The 14975-nt window shown below is 66.6% G+C and overlaps 3 protein-coding genes across 3 annotated transcripts; 1 reads left to right on the plus strand and 2 right to left on the minus strand.

Annotated features, from left to right (window-relative positions):
- Positions 1–251: 251 nt before the first annotated feature.
- EMIHUDRAFT_456617 (hypothetical protein) lies at positions 252–1872 on the minus strand (the record flags this gene model as incomplete). The annotated part of the gene is made up of 4 exons (XM_005782727.1): positions 252–614; positions 687–819; positions 914–1471; positions 1837–1872. The coding sequence occupies 4 exons, from the start codon at positions 1870–1872 to the stop codon at positions 490–492; spliced, it is 852 nt and encodes a 283-aa protein (XP_005782784.1). The 3' UTR covers positions 252–489.
- Positions 1873–3363: 1491 nt separating this feature from the next.
- Positions 3364–6995, minus strand: EMIHUDRAFT_456618 (hypothetical protein; the record flags this gene model as incomplete). The annotated part of the gene is made up of 9 exons (XM_005782728.1): positions 3364–3646; positions 4295–4390; positions 4472–4726; positions 4904–5002; positions 5227–5370; positions 5481–5794; positions 5931–6072; positions 6552–6794; positions 6960–6995. 9 exons carry the CDS (start codon positions 6993–6995, stop codon positions 3551–3553), a joined length of 1425 nt encoding a protein of 474 aa, XP_005782785.1. The 3' UTR covers positions 3364–3550.
- Positions 6996–10481: 3486 nt separating this feature from the next.
- Positions 10482–11770, plus strand: EMIHUDRAFT_233049 (hypothetical protein; the record flags this gene model as incomplete). The annotated part of the gene is made up of 3 exons (XM_005782729.1): positions 10482–10565; positions 10827–11108; positions 11357–11770. 3 exons carry the CDS (start codon positions 10482–10484, stop codon positions 11768–11770), a joined length of 780 nt encoding a protein of 259 aa, XP_005782786.1.
- Between the last annotated feature and the right edge of the window lie 3205 nt (positions 11771–14975).

Genomic DNA, 14975 nt, shown 5'->3' on the forward strand with positions numbered 1-14975 from the left:
ATTTACAAGGAGACGCGTTCTCCGATCTTCATCTCCGATCTCCAATCTCCAATCTCGTGGGGGAGAGGCGTGTCAGGGGGGGGATCGACGTCCTTCCAAGGGTGCTCTTTTCCTTTCACACCTTCAAGCGGATCTCCACCCTTTTCGCGCCATTTTGCAATCTCCAGTCGGCCACACGATTCTCGAGGCGCCTTTGGCGCGAAGTCAACATCTCCGTCTCCGGCCTGAGATCTCGAGGTGCCGATGGCGGCAGCTCAAGAACAAGATCTCGCTATCTTCAGTTAAAGATCTCTGAGTTTTGTGAGAGATGCTGTGTGTGGAAGATCTCTGATCGGCATCTACGATCTCCACTCAACAAATCTACTGGTGTCCCGCAGAGATCTCGATGTATGTTACCTTCCTCTGATCAACCCCAAAGAGGATACCAAAGACTGGGCTGGGCCTCACTTGCTCTCACAACCGCCATCCCACTCTCTCCCCGCTCTTCCGCTACCGCCTCGCCGCCTGCGCTTCCCGCTCGCTCAGCAGCTTGCGCAGCGAGCGCACCTTGCCCTCCGCCTCGGCCAGCTCCGCCCGCTTGCGCTTCAGCCGCTCCGCGTCCTCCGGGCCCCACCCTATTCGCAGCGGGACGGCGTGAAGAGAGACGCGCCGCCGGGAAGGGGCGCGCGCGAGTCGGGGGCCGCCACCGCTGCCGCCGCCGCCGCCGCCCGCCTCCGTCGGCGGCTCGTCCGTGACGCCCGACGCGGCCTTCTGCAGCTTGTCCTCGATCTGGCGCGACACGAGGACGGGGAGCCGCGGCAGCCGGTCGCCGAAGAAGTCCTGTTCGCACAACTCTTCTTTATTCGGCGGGCCGGCGCTTCTTGCTGTGGCCGCGAGCCGCGAGGGGGGCCTGGTCAGTCATCAGCCGGCGCACAAACTCGCCGATGGTGGTGGCGGTGGCGGGGGTGCCGTCGATGAAGAACTGGTCGTCGTCGCCGAGGTACGGCTGGAACCACGCCCAGAGCTCCTTGAAGTCGTACAGCCCGAGCCGCAGGTAGAGGAAGCCGATTGCGCGGATGTAGGGCGAGTCCGGGTGGCGCAGCAGCGACCGCACCTGGTCGCGGGTGAGCCGCAGCAGGAAGAGCTTGAGCAGCATGGTGTAGGCGATGCCGGGCGTGCCCGCGTTCGACACGCCGCGCACGGCGCTCTGCATGCCGCTGGAGCGCTTGCCGTGCGTGCCTGGCACCCACGGGGTAACGTACTTGACCTCGTAGAAGATGGCGTCGACGACCTCCCCAAACGTGGTGAGCTTGGCGAGCTCCCAGAACCGATCGCCCATCCGGATGCCCTCGAGCAACATTGGGTTGATGTTGAACGCAGGAGCGCCGTGCACTGGGTCGGCAATCTTGACGAGCGGGACGACGTCGGCCTCGTGCGGGCCCTCCTCGTTGGGCTCGGCGTACTCCTGCGTCCGGTTCCCGCCCGCCGGGTCCTGGCGCACCGCCTCGAGCCGGCCGGAGAAGAAGTACCTGCGCGGTGCGACGGCGCACGCGTCGGCGGCTGCCACGGCGCCGGCGCGGCGCGCGGCTCGGCGGCGGCCGAGCCGCGCCGGCCGAGCCGCGCGGCGCGAGGCTCGAACCGCGCAGGGAGGAGGCGCGCGCGGGGAGGCTTAGCACTTGTTGTGCGTCATGGATGAGCCATAAAAAAGAAAGAATAAAAAAGAAATGCCACGCGGGGCTCTCTTGCCGTAACCCGATGCCGAGCGTCCGGCCAACTGGGTGCGCTTCTCAGCTCCCCGGTCCTGGGCGTGAGGTTAATGACTGCACTCCAAGTGCTCCAAGTTCACAGACAAGAGACCCCTGTGTGGTGGCTGGCGGCGTGCCGTCCTCCCATCCCTCCCTTGGGGCGTCTGTTTTCTTTCTTTCTTTTTCGGACGACCGCGAGGTGGCATGAAGGTTGCAGCGAGAATCGGCGAGAGACTGCGAAGAGAGATAGGAAGAGGCGGACGCCCAAGGGTGGGCGACGGCTAGCGCACCACACTCCTCTCCTTAAAATCCCTGTGTGGAGAGAGAGAGAGAGATTTTTAGCAATACCAAACAACTCTCCAAATGACGTGTGAGTGTTAGACCTGTGTGGTGGCGGCGTGCCGTCCTCCCATCCCTCCTTTGGGTTGTCCATTTTCTTTCTTTTCTTTCTTTACAAGAGAACAAACAAAATTTTATGTCCCACCATGCAGAGCGCATCTCTCTCTCTGTTGTGCGAGGCGTGAACCGCGCCATTCGCTCTCACCTGGCAACCCTGTCTGCACGTCTCGCGCGCGCGTGAACAGGGCTCCAGGCCCCAAATGACGCGTGAGTGTTAGATTTGTTTGGTATTGCTAAAAATCTCTCTCTACAAGAGACCGAACCAGACCGAAGGTTCACCCTGACGGGCGGGGGACGGGGCCCTGGGGAGCCGGGCAAAGTACACATTAGGCAGTCGTGTATGTGCGTACGTGACGTGTGGTGTCGCGTCCGTGTCCACTAGCTCCGAGTAGAGGGGGCGTTCTGCAGTTAAGCTTAAGGGGAAACCCGGTACACGGAGCCCTCTCGGAGACCCGTGTTTACTTTACGGCCCTTTCCCTGCGAACGCGCACCCCCCAGGGCTAGGGCTCTCTAGCCCGCAACCCGATACCGATCGTCTGGCCCGCTGGGTGCGCTTCTCTCCTCCCCGGCCCTGGATGTGAGGTCACCGACTGCACTCCAAGTGCTCCAAGTGCTCCAACTAGACTGGGAGAGAGAGCGAGAGAGCGAGAGAGAGAGAGAGAGAGAGAGAGAGAGAGAGAGAGAGAGAGAGAGAGAGAGAGAGAGAGAGAGAGAGAGAGAGAGAGAGAGAGAGAGAGAGAGAGATGGTGTTGCAAGTGCTCCGGAGTGCCCTGCTCGGGCAAGTGCAAATGCAGCCCCCGCCGTCCCCGCCGTCCCCGCCGTCCCCGCCGTCCCCGCCGTCCCCGCCGTCCCCGCCGCCTTCACCGCCTTCGCTGCCTTCGCCGCCTTCGCCGCCTTCGCCGCCACCTCCCTTGTTCACGTGCTACTGCGGCTCGCACGAGCAACCACCGAACCAGGTTCACGGTGGCCAGCCAGCAGTATGAGAACCAACCGTACACATGAACTACGGACATGCGCGTTTTCGCGCACGCAGCCATCAAGTGCTACTGCGGCTCTAGCGAGCAGCAGGACTGGCTCTCTCTGCTCGAGCAGAACCCTGCTTCGGTGTGCAAGTCACACACACAAGGTGTGGTGGGGACCCCGCCCAGGCGGGGGATCCAACTAAAGCCGTTCCCGTAAAAGCCGTAGGGGGGGCGGGTGCCGTAGCGCGTAGGGCAAGTTTTCACTCCGTGTCGAGACTTGCGGTCTTAAGTAATCTTTGCGCCCGAACCCCGAACCCCGATGGACACGCGGCATGCTAAAGACGCGCGCCTTGGCGCGCTCCTGTGGTGCAGGAGGAAGGCCAGCGGTCGTGCTGCGCAGGCCCGGCCGTCTGGCTGAAGGGAGCAGCAGCTGGCGCTCAACAGCAGCGCTGGCGAGCGGCGCAGTCACACCACAGTCCCGCCACACTCCCGCTGGTCCCCCCCGTCCGGTCGTGGCGGCGGCGGTAAAAAAGCCGGCTCGGGCTCGCCCTCGCCGTCGCTCTCAGGCAAGGGGGATGTCGCAGCGTCCTCCAGGCGAAGACGCTCCGCCGCCGCAGCAGCCTCCGCCTCTGCCGCCGCAGCAGCCTCCGCCGCCGCCGCCGCAGCAGTCTCTGCCTCTGCCGCCGCAGCAGCCTCCGCCGCCGCCGCCGCAGCAGTCTCTGCCTCTGCCGCCGCGGCAGCCTCCGCCGCCGCCGCCGCAGCAGTCTCTGCCTCCGCCGCCGCGGCAGCCTCCGCCTCTGCCGCCGCAGCAGCCTCCGCCGCCGCCGCCGCAGCAGTCTCTGCCTCTGCCGCCGCAGCAGCCTCCGCCGCCGCCGCCGCAGCAGTCTCTGCCTCTGCCGCCGCAGCAGCCTCCGCCTCCGCCGCCCTCTCCGCCTCCTTCGCCGCCTCCTCAGCCGCCACCCTTGCAGCCTCCTCCTGCGCCGCTTTCTCAGCCTCGGCTCGGGCGGCCTCCTCCAAAACAGCAGCCTCCGCCTCTGCCACAGCCGCCTCTGCGTCAGCCGCCTCTGCCGCAGCCGCCTCGGCAGCAGCCTGCTCCTCGAGGTGGGCCTTCTCTGCGGCCGCCGCCTGCTCCGCCGCCACCCTCGCCGCATCGGCCGCCACCACCTGCTCCGCCGCCGCCCCCGCCGCCGCCGCCGCCTCCGCCTTCACCGCAACCCAGGAATGGGTGGCTGCTTCTGCCCCGTCAGGCAGGGAGATTGGCCCGCCCGGTGGCGGCGGCGGCAGCACAGCCTCCTCGGGCTCGCCCTCGGGCAAGGGCGCTGCCAACGCCCACTCGGGGAGGGAGATCGCTCCCGAGGACCTCGAAGGCGGCGCCGAGGGCATGACCGAGGGCACGACCGAGGGCAGCGGCGGCGGCATGGGCGGCGGCCCGCTTGGCCGGCGGAGCCTCCGGTCCGGAAACATCCTCTCCTCGTCGCCCTCTTGCCTCGTGGATGCTACCCCACGCGTCGCGCGCATCAGGATGGCTTCAGCCTCCCCGATCGGCGTCGCGTCCCCCTCGTCGGCCCAGCACGAGGGCGGCCGGTCGAGCACGGGCGAGGACGGCCGTGGCACGGACTCGACGCGCACTCGCCCGCCCACCTGGGGAAGCAAGGGAGGCGAAGTAGCCGTCTCCACACACGCAAGGGGGGCGGGGGGGTAGGGTCCACGGCCAGGCAGCCCTCGGGCCCTTCGCGTCCACAGGAGCGCGGCGTGGACAAGTGCTCGCCCCGGCGCGTGTGCGGCACGGCGTGTGTGTGTGCGGGGAGCGGTGCACACCTGCCGTGTCACCACGCCGCTCACCACCCTCCCACCGGTCAGCCGCGCTTGCACGTGCCGCCCGACGAGGCCGCCCGACGGACTGGCTCGGGTCGCGTCCTCGGACGCCGCCTCGTCTCCTTGCTGCTCGCCGCCTAACCTCGGAACGTCTCGGATCATCTCAGGATCATCTCATCGTTCGCCTCGTCATGTCCCCGCTGCTCGCCGCCTCCGCCAGCGAGCGAAGCGTAGGCGCGCCCTGGGGCGACCCTAGCGCGCACCGACGCGAAGGTGCCGAGTATGGCGCCTAAGAAAGAAAGACGGATGCACAAACAAAGAAGTACCCCCGCAAGCAAATGCCGAGAGAGCTCGGCGCCCGCGTCGCGGACGAGCGTCGCCTCGGCGCGCCGCCTCGCCGCCTCGCGCATCTCGAGCGTGTCGAACGCCTCTGCGCGGCTGTCGAAGATGGAGGCGAGCTCCGTGTCCACCTGCCGAGATGACCCGAGATGACCCGAGATGACCCGAGATGACCCGAGATGACCCGAGATGACCCCGAGATGACCCCGAGATGACCCCGAGATGCGAGCTCCTTGCCCACCTGCCGCCGCTCCTTGCGCACGCGCCTCCGCTCCGCCCGCCGCCTGCGCCACCGGCGAGTCTTTGCGGCCAGCGCGGCGACGGCCGCGAGCGAGCACAGCACGGCGGCGGTGGTGAGGAGGGTGTCGAGAACTCGCTCGCTCACGTTGACGCCGTAGTGGTCGTTCCCGAGACGCAGCTCGCAAAACAGCCGCCCGCCGTCTTTGCCGAGCGCGCACTGCTGCGGCAGCGGCGGCAGCGGGCAGCGCAGCCGGTCCTGCGGCAGATAGCAAAGCTGCAGCGCCGTCGCGGCGGAGATGCTCGCCGGCAGCGAGCCTAAAAGAGGAGAGCCCCCAACCTTAAAGGGAACACGGTGGGGCGGAGAGAGATGCTCGCCGGCAGCGAGCCGCTGAGTAGCGTGAGGGAGAGGTCGAGCTCGACCAGCGCGGGGCCTAACGCCAGGGAACGCCACCCGCGGCGTGAAACAGAAACACGCGGCGCACGACGAGCTCCACCGGCGTGGGGCCGAGGGCTGTGAAGAGCTCGGCGGGCAGAGTGCCGGAGATGGCCGCGCTGGAGAGGTGAAGGAGCTCGAGGTCGGAGATGCGGCCGAGCTGGAGGGGGAGGGTGCCTGCAGTACGTTGCACTCTCAGAGTATTATAGGCCGCAGAGAGATGCCAGGCGACCGCAAGGCAGAGAGATGCGGCCGAGCTGGCAGGGTGGGGAGGGGGGGGGGGGTGGCGAGGGTGCCGCTGACGCGCGTGAGCGACAAGTCGAGCGCCTCGAGGTGGCGCAGATCACCTGCGGTGCCGACATGACTGAGGCTGAGATGGGATCACGAGGATGGATCGAGCGGAGGCGCGGAGGTCGCCAAGCTGGCGCGGCAGCGTGCCGCTCAGAGGTGTGCCTAAAAGCGAACAGCGGCTGGCGTGCAAACAAGAAGGACTTTTGCGGTGCGGCCAAGAGGCGCGCCTCGCAGCGTCAGCTCCTCGAGCGCCGAGCCGGCCTCCCCGACAGAGAGGGGAAGCGTGCCGCTGAGGCGGGTGCCTAAAGAAGAAATGCGTCGCCGCCGTACATGAAGAAGTGGCCGGACCGCGAGGCAGCCGCTGAGGCGGGTGCCGGAGAGGGCGAGATCGTCGAGGAGGGGGAGGGAGGCGAGGAGGCCGGCGGGGAGGGTGCCCGACACGTTCACCCGAGTGAGCTCGAGCACCTCGAGCGCTGCCAGAGAGAGGAGCGCCGAGGCGGGGAGGGTGCCTGTCAGGTGTGCCGCCGCGGAGAGCCGCAACTCACGCAGCTCCGCCAGCTCCGCCAGCGCGTCGGGGAGGACGCCGGGCGCCTGCGGAGAGGGGCGTGCGGGGTGGAGACGCAACGGCGGGGTGGGAGGACGGGACCACTGAGGCCCGGCGCAGCGTGACGAAGAGAGAGGGCTCGCGTCCCCTCTTTGAGACGTGGGGCGACGCCACGGCGGGGATGGGGCCGGGGACAGGCCCGACGTCGCAACCATGCGCGGACGAGGCGGCGGGGAGGTGGCATCCATGTGTGCACGCACGGTCCCCCGTGCGCACGCAGGTGTGCTCCGTGGGCCGCGGACTCTGACAGAGTGCGGCACGCGGCAAGAGTGCGGCACGCGCCAGCTCGGCGCCGACGAGGTGCAGCGACGAGACGGCGAGGGCGGGACCCTGCATCCAGCCGCTCGCATTCCGCCACCAGCCGCCAGAGGGAGAACCCTCGCCCGCCACCTCGCAGTGAACGCCGCCGCGCGAGCAGCACCACAGTGACGCCGCGGAGCCGGTGGCGGACGCGGGGGAGGGCGGCTTGTTGCTCGCGCGCCGGGGCGGCGGGGGCGGCAACGCGCTTGAGAGGAGCTCGACCGCACCGCACTCGACGAGCCGAGGCGGCGAGGGCGAGGGCGGCGGCGGCGAGGGCGGTGGCGGGGAGGGTGGCGGTGGGGAGGACGGCGACGGAGGCAGAGGCGACGGCGGAGGCAGAGGCGGCGTCGGAGCGGGCGGAGGGGAGTAGTTTGGCGCAAGCGGTGGCGAATGGTTCCCGATCGGTGGCGGCTTGGCTACCAGCAGCCATATTGAGGACAGCGAAAGCATCTCACGAACAGGTGCCTTGGACTAACAGGGAAGCGCCGTGACACAAAAAATAGCGGAAAATGATAGCCTGGAGTGGGGGGGCCCCGAGCCCTCCCCGCGGCGCAACTCTAGCAGCGGTGTGTGTGTGTGTGTGTGTGTGTGTGTGTGTGTGTGTGTGTGTGTGTGTGTGTGTGTGTGTGTGTGTGTGTGTGTGTGTGTGTGTGTGTGTGTGTGTGTGTGTGTGTGTGTGTGAGATTTTTACTCGCAGAATGTGGGTAAACGAAAGTAGCGTATACGCTACTATGAAAGAAGAAGCCGAAAAAACACGCCGGAGTCAGTCCGCCCGAGCCAGCCAGCTGCCGGCTCGCACGGCAGCCTCTTCCTCTCGACCAGCCTCAACTTCCGTACAGTCAGCATTTTGTCGCTGCGTGCTCGTGGTGAGCTGTGGCGGCGGTCGAAGTTCGCCCAGATTCGACGACGAGCGCCGGACGATAGTACCGCCTCTGTTCGCCCTGTGCATGTCAGGCCAGGCTGCAGCAGGGCACTACCATCGTGCTGCCCTGCTGCAGCCTGACTTTGCCCACTGTGCACAGTCGCCAGAGCACCACCACCGCCCGGCATCGTGTCACGGCGAGCTCCTTCTGCGCCCGCTCGCGAGGCTCTCGCGCTGGCACACTTTGGCCATCTGCTGCTCGCGTTCGGCGAGCTCATCTCCGCACTCCTGCCACGGTGCCGTCACCACACACCTTCTGGCCGGCCTGAGCCGCGCGGGGTCGCCAGCGGGGGCAACGCGTCGACCTCTCTCTCTGGTGCACCACGGGCCGCAACGGCCTGCTAGCCGCGTGCGCGAGGAGGCAGTGTGCCGGCACAGTCGAGCCGGAGCATCGGGTTCTGGATGCTTGTGGGGTCAAGTCTGACCTTATGCGGCCTAATATGCAATAATAATGCTATGCTCTCACCCAGTCTGTTGAGATATTATCCCTCAGTCCTCAAAGTCGAATTTTCGTTTACTGGTGACCATAGTAGTGTCTGTCTTGTTTGCGAGATCTTCAAACGAATCCCTTAAAGTCTCGACAATCACTAAGCTGCTTATGTGGCACCGCAGAGGCTCCCTTGGGGATGCCTGAGGCCACCCCAACCACACACTAAGCCGTACGTAGACGAATTGGGCGCTACTTTTTTCGTTTACCCACATTATGCGAGTAGCAATACCAAACAACTCTAACACTCACACTTTGTTTGTTTTGTGTGTGTGTGTGTGTGTGTGTGTGTGTGTGTGTGTGTGTGTGTGTGTGTGTGTGTGTGTGTGTGTGTGTGTGTGTGTGTGTGTGTGTGTGTGTGTGTGTGTGTGTGTGTGTGTGTGTGTGTGTGTGTGTGTGTGTGTGTGTGTGTGTGTGTGTGTGTGTGTGTGTGTGTGTGTGTGTGTGTGTGTGTGCGTGTGTGTGTGTGTGTGTGCGTGTGCGTGTGCTGTGCGACCCGCCCTGACGCGCGATCACCGATTTGTGACGCTCACGGCACCTTGGTTTCTTTGCCCAGCGCTGAGTCAGCAGGCATGACTGTCTCCGGTGGGGAGGCGCGCCGCAGGGTGGGAGAATTCTTTTTTCGGCTAGCGACGATGTTCATCTTTCTACATACGATGAAGAGACAAAGAATAGCGCGGAAGGAGAGAGAGAACGACGAGAGCGGGACGAACACAAGGGGGAAGTGACCTTGCATCGCCCAGTAGAGCCTGCATCATGATATGATGACCCCTGGGGTTTGCCGTCATGTCGGCTCCTCGCTCGGCTCCTCGCCCTCTCTCTACTGCTAGGGAAGGCTCCGCGTCCTGACGCTGAGCAAACGAGCTGTGGACTGATGTGTAGCGCTAGGGTTCACGACCGTCACCTGCGTGTCAGACCTCAGACGCTGACCAGAGCAGGGAATATTTTATTTCGGGGAACGATCCCCCACGGGTCGGTGGTGCCCCTAAGCCCTAGGAGCACCCCAAGGTTCGATTTCCGCAGAGCTTTTCGGCCGCGTGACAAAAAGTTGGGCACTGGGGTGTGGAGGAAGAAGCTCGTAGGCGAAGAGAAGGTCCACTCAGTGCGCTTGGCGGTGCGGCGGGTACCCGTGCAGAGTAGCCAGCGCCTCATTAGGTAGATGCGCAAGAGACGGCTCGTCGCGCGTGCGAGGTTAGAGGACTGCTAGTCAGGGGAAAGACTCTGTGCTGCCCACCCTTGAAGCAAGAGGAGTGAACTTTCCTGGCAGGATGCGCACCAAAAAGAAACCGCGACCCGTGGAGAAATTCTTTTTCAAAGAAAGTCCCGCACACGAACACCCTTTGCCGCAAGAAAGTGGGTGTTCACTGGCACCGTGCCGGTTGCGAGCAGCAGAACGCTGCCATCGGACTGGTCGGCATGAGTCCCAAGCAGCCTCGTTGAACGGGAAGGCCTCAAAAGGTCGGGCCGGAACATTCCAGTTACCGTCGCTTCACGCAGGTCCAGCGTGCGCAAATGCGGCCTAAGCAGCCTCGTTGAACGGCAGAACGGGTTGGCTTGAGAGAGCGATAGCCTCCACAGGACGTCGCGCAAACCCAGCAGAGGCTGTCGTTACCATGTCCATGAAAAGTCCAGAATACTCCCGGTCGGGCCGGATCATTGCAGTTGCCGTCGCTCCACGCAGGTCCGGCGTGCGCAAATGAGTGAGCTTGGACGCGGAGGCGCGGTTGTGCAGGAGTTCGCGGTGTATGTAGACATTTCTCTTCGCTTTTACGGAAACGGACGTCCAAAAAAGAATTTCCCGGCCGCCAGGTGGGGCTGCCGGCCGACTTCCGTCACAGTTAAGGTGCACCTTCGAAAAAGAAAGAAAGAAAACGAGTGACGTCCTTCTTCGCGCCTTTCTTCTTGTCGGCTGCTTGTGAGGCGTCTGCTAGTACGTATGTATATATCGGTTGTTTGTTGCCAACGATGAGTGCTACCGAGTCGAAGCCGCTGTCCACCGCCGCCGACGACGAAAAGATCGTCCAACCGCCCACGAGACTCGAGAAAACCGTGGCGCGCCCGACGCCCCCCTTCGCCCTTCCTGCATGCGCGCATCGGCGACGACGCGCACATCGAGTCCCACCCCCCTTCCCCGTTCGTCAGGTCGAGGCCGCAGAGCCGGCCGCGGCAGACGCGGCGCCCGCCGCCGCCGACCCCACCCTGTCTGCCGGCGAGCCCACGGAGCCCAAGCCGAAGGCACGCCCACTCTCAGCTTCCTCGCGCCCGCCCGCCGAACCCACCTCCCCATAAATATTTCGACGCGCACCGCAGGCCGGGTCGGAGGGGAAGGCCGAGCAGAAGGAGGCCGCGCCGCCCACGGCCGCCGACGAGCCCGCCGACGAGCCCGCCCCGACCGCGGGCGAGGAGAAGGCCGACGCGACGAAGGGCGCGTCGCCGGCTTCCGAGGCCGGCGGCAAGGTCGAGGCCGCGGCGGAGCCTGACGCCGGCAATCCGGCCGCCGAGACGAACAAGACGGCGGCGTCTGCCGCACCAGAGGACGAAGCGTGGAACGCCGAGGGCGAGCTCAACGGCTACGATGGCTCGCCGCGCAAGGTCGCCGCTCTATGTCCACCTGTCGCCGGGCCCTGAGTTCACCTCGCTCTCCCCTCTCTCCCGCTCGCCCCGCTCTCTGCCCGCACCGCCTACGCTATGCCACGCCATGCCATGCTCATCTACGCGCTCCGTTATGTGCCGAGTCGTGCCTAGCCTCTCGGTTCCTCCTTATGCGCCACACACTCTCTGCTCGATTGCATCGCTAGCGGTAGTAGTCGAACGTCTCACTCCCTCCCTCCATCGCGCAGGTGGGCGTGCAGTCGGACTTCGACGTCACCTTCGTTGCCCCGGACAGCAAGGAGCTAGTCTTCCGGGTGGACCGGCAGAATTCTCTGGCCGTTGGACGTGACCCGAGGATGACCCTGGTGCTTCCACAGCCGGTGATATCGGCCTCCCACTGCCGACTCTTCTGCGCAGAAACTGGCGAGCTGTGTATCGTCGACACGTCGTCCAACGGCACCTTCGTCAACGGGACGCGTCTTTCGAAGGGCGAGGTGCAAGTCCTGCAGTCGGGAGCTTTCATCTGCCTCGTCCTCGCTACTCTGCGTGGCGCACCCCTCCGTAGCGCACCCCTCCGGTCCGAGGTTGATTCGATGAGCACGGGTGAGCGGACGCGGTACGTCGGCTACTTTCGCTGCACGCCGGCAGAGGAGAGCAGCTAGCTCTACCCCTCCCAAGACACGAGTAATTATTGCTCCCTCAGCCCGAGGACACACGCGAGGCACGCCACAAAACGCGAACCCGCCCCGCCCCGAAATGAGCATGATTATCTCACCGATATCGAAACCCGACCCGCACAGGTCAGGCGCGAGGCGGCCGCGAGCAACGCAAACGGCACCACCGTCGTCGGCGATGGCGCCCCCGCGTGCAGCCACGGCACACGCCATGCCGCCGCACCGCCGCCCGCGGGGACGGTGTGCGCCGGCCGCTGCAGCTGCAAGGGCAACCCCGGCGAACGCCGCGCCAAAACCGCCAAACGGCACCTCCGGCTCGGCCTCACGGCGCCAGCCGCGCCGCTTCCCGCGAGGAGCGCCGCCAGCACCGCAGCTGCCCCCTCCCCCGCCTATCTCGACGGCGGCGACGGGGTCAAGAGCGCTAGCGGCCTGCGGCAGTCGCTCCTGGCGCAGGCGTCGAGCTCGCCTGAGCAGTGTCAGCGGCGTGAGCGCAGCCCTGCCGCTGACAGCGACGAGGGAGGCGCCCCGACGCGTGCGGAGCGGTCAGCGTCAGTCCGCAGAGCGCCGGCGAGGCGTCCGACTCGGACGAGGGCGAGCCAGGCGGCGCTGGCGGCGAGGCTGCGGCTGCCGAGGGCGGCGCGGCTGGAGGCGAGGGCGAGAGCGGCGGCATGGCGGACGGAGGAGGAGGCGAGGGCGGCGGCGGGGCGGGCGGCGGCGACGGGGGAGGCGGCGAGGGCGGGAGCAGCAGCGAGAGCACCGCCGTCACGAAGCGAGGCAAGGGCGCGGGTGGGCGGCGCGGCGGCGGTGGTGGCGGCGGCAGCGCGGTGGCGTCCGGTGGGAGCGGCGCATTCTCGGGCGGCGGGCCGGACGCGTCGGCAGCGGGCGGAGCGGGGCTCGAGGCCGGGCAGCGCGGCACGGCGCTGACGTGCGCGGGCTCCGCCGGTCAGCCTGCCGCCGGTCAGCCCGCCGCCGTGCGTGCCCTGCTCGGGGAGAAACTTCTGCTGCGCCAATCCTCGGGCTCTGTGCAGGGCGTTCGCCTCGGCGGTGCGGCAAAGGCGCGCGGACGGCTGATCTCGGCTGACCTCGGCTGATCTCGGCTGATCTCGGCTGATCTCGGGATGGTCTCTCGATGTCGCCCAAACTCGCAGGTGCGGCGGGGCGATTGGCAGGGCCACGTGACGTCATATTGCGGAGCGCACTTCCGCGTGCGCTGGCGCACCGCTGCGAACGAGAAACTCGACGAGGAACATGATCCTGAGAGCACGAGAGCGACGGCTCAGATTGTGACTGTCCACGACGCAGCGAGTAGGAGCACACCTTCGTGTCGCTGCAGCCGCTGCTCGTCCGTCCGCCAGCCCAGGAGAACGCTCCCGGGAAGACGTCCGGCAAACGGAAAACAAAAGCTGCACGGAAGGCGACACCTGCACCCGCCGCGAAGCGTGGGCGGTGGGCCCCCAGCCCGGACGATCTCGATCTGCTGCAAGCGACCTACGAGGCAAGGACGCACGGCAAGGGGACCCACCCGGATCGCGAGGAGCGCAACCGGCTCGCGAATGCGCTTGGTGTCACGCCCGAACAGGCGAGCCCTCCCTCCCGCCTACCGCCTCTCCTCTCGAGCCGTCTCGTCGCATGACTCTCTCCTACCCTCGTCTCGCCCCTCCCCTCCACCCTCCCCTCTCGCATCAAATCTCGCCTCCTACCTCACCCCTCCTCGTCGCCCGTCGCCGCCTAACACAGCTGAGACCTCAACTGCAGGTGCAGGACTGGTTCCAAAACAAAAGAAAGCGCGACCCGCAGGGCGCAGATAAGATGGCTGCGATCGAGCGTAGCGAGACTGCCTGCAAACGCACCACCGGATGCGTCAAACCCGACGGCCACGCTGGGGTGTGCACGTGGGCAGCGCTGGGCAGCGGCCTCTGCAAAGACAGCAAAATGCCGCGGTGGCAATGCCTCTGCGACCACTCAGATTGCGGCGGCGGGGTGTGCAACACGTCGAAGCGGCAGCGCAGCCAGTGTGTGCTCGGCTGCGACGGCTGCGGCGGCGGGGTGTGCGACACGTCGAAGCGGCAGCGCAGCCGCTGTGTGCTTGGCTGCGACGGCTGCGGCGTCGGGCTGTGCGACGAGTCGAAGCGGCAGCGCAACCAGTGTGTGCTCGGCTGCGACGGCTGCGGCGGCGGGGTGTGCAACACGTCGAAGCGGCAGCGCAGCCAGTGTGTGCTCGGCTGCGACGGCTGCGGCGGCGGGGTGTGCGACGAGTCGAAGCGGCGGCGCAGCCAATGTGTGCTCGGCTGCGACGGCTGCGGCGGCGGGGTGTGCGACGAGTCGAAGCGGCAGCGCAGCCAGTGTGTGCTCGGCTGCGACGGCTGCGGCGGCGGGGTGTGTGACGAGTCGAAGCGGCCGCGCAGCGAGTGTGTGCTCGGCTGCGACGGCTGCGGCGGCGGGGTGTGCGAGGAGACGGAGACCCTACGCGCCAAGTGCTCCTGCGAAGACGAGCGGTGCGGCAGCCAGGTGTGCCCACTCTCGCACACCGCCTACTGGTTCTGCAAGGGCGGCGCGGGGCACAGCGAGCGGTGCGGCGCGGGCATGTTCGTGCGCTCGATCGCCAAGCGGGCGATCGGTGGCGGCGACCCTACGAGGATGAGGGACACGGAGCTCGTGAGGCTGCTCGGCTGCACGCCGCAGGAGATGATGTTGTGGGCGGAGGAGAACTACAAGGGCGGGCCTGAGCAATGCGCGAGTGACCGCGCCAAGGGGCTCGCGCAGCTCGACCACCAGAAGCCGGTGCATGAGGGCGTGGTCGAGGCTCAGAAGGCGAAGGTCAAGCTCGGCGACAAGGACGAGAAGGCGGAGGCCATCTCGCTCGACATCGCGCACTGGTCTAACATGGCCTACCTGAGCACGCGGCTGAACCAGCTCAAGTCCGCGAAGTACCCGGCCGAGTTCGCGGCGCGGCTCGAGGAGAAGCGGCGCATCTGCAGGGCGGCCTTCGCCGAGGGCGGCATGACGGCCGCGATCAAGCGGTTGCGCGCGTGGCAGGCTGCCGGGGACGAGAAGGGCTTCGCCCTCCTCCCCGAGGGGCTCGTGTGAGCTGGTGTGGGAGGCAAGCCGGGAGCGGCAGGCCGGCAGCGGGAGCGAGGGGCGAGGGTGGGCAGCGCTGGCAGGCAGCGTTGGCAAGCAGCCGCGGCAAGCTGCG

This window comes from Emiliania huxleyi, assembly GCF_000372725.1.
Source record: "Emiliania huxleyi CCMP1516 chromosome Unknown EMIHUscaffold_187, whole genome shotgun sequence".
Lineage (NCBI taxonomy): Eukaryota > Haptophyta > Isochrysidales > Noelaerhabdaceae > Emiliania > Emiliania huxleyi.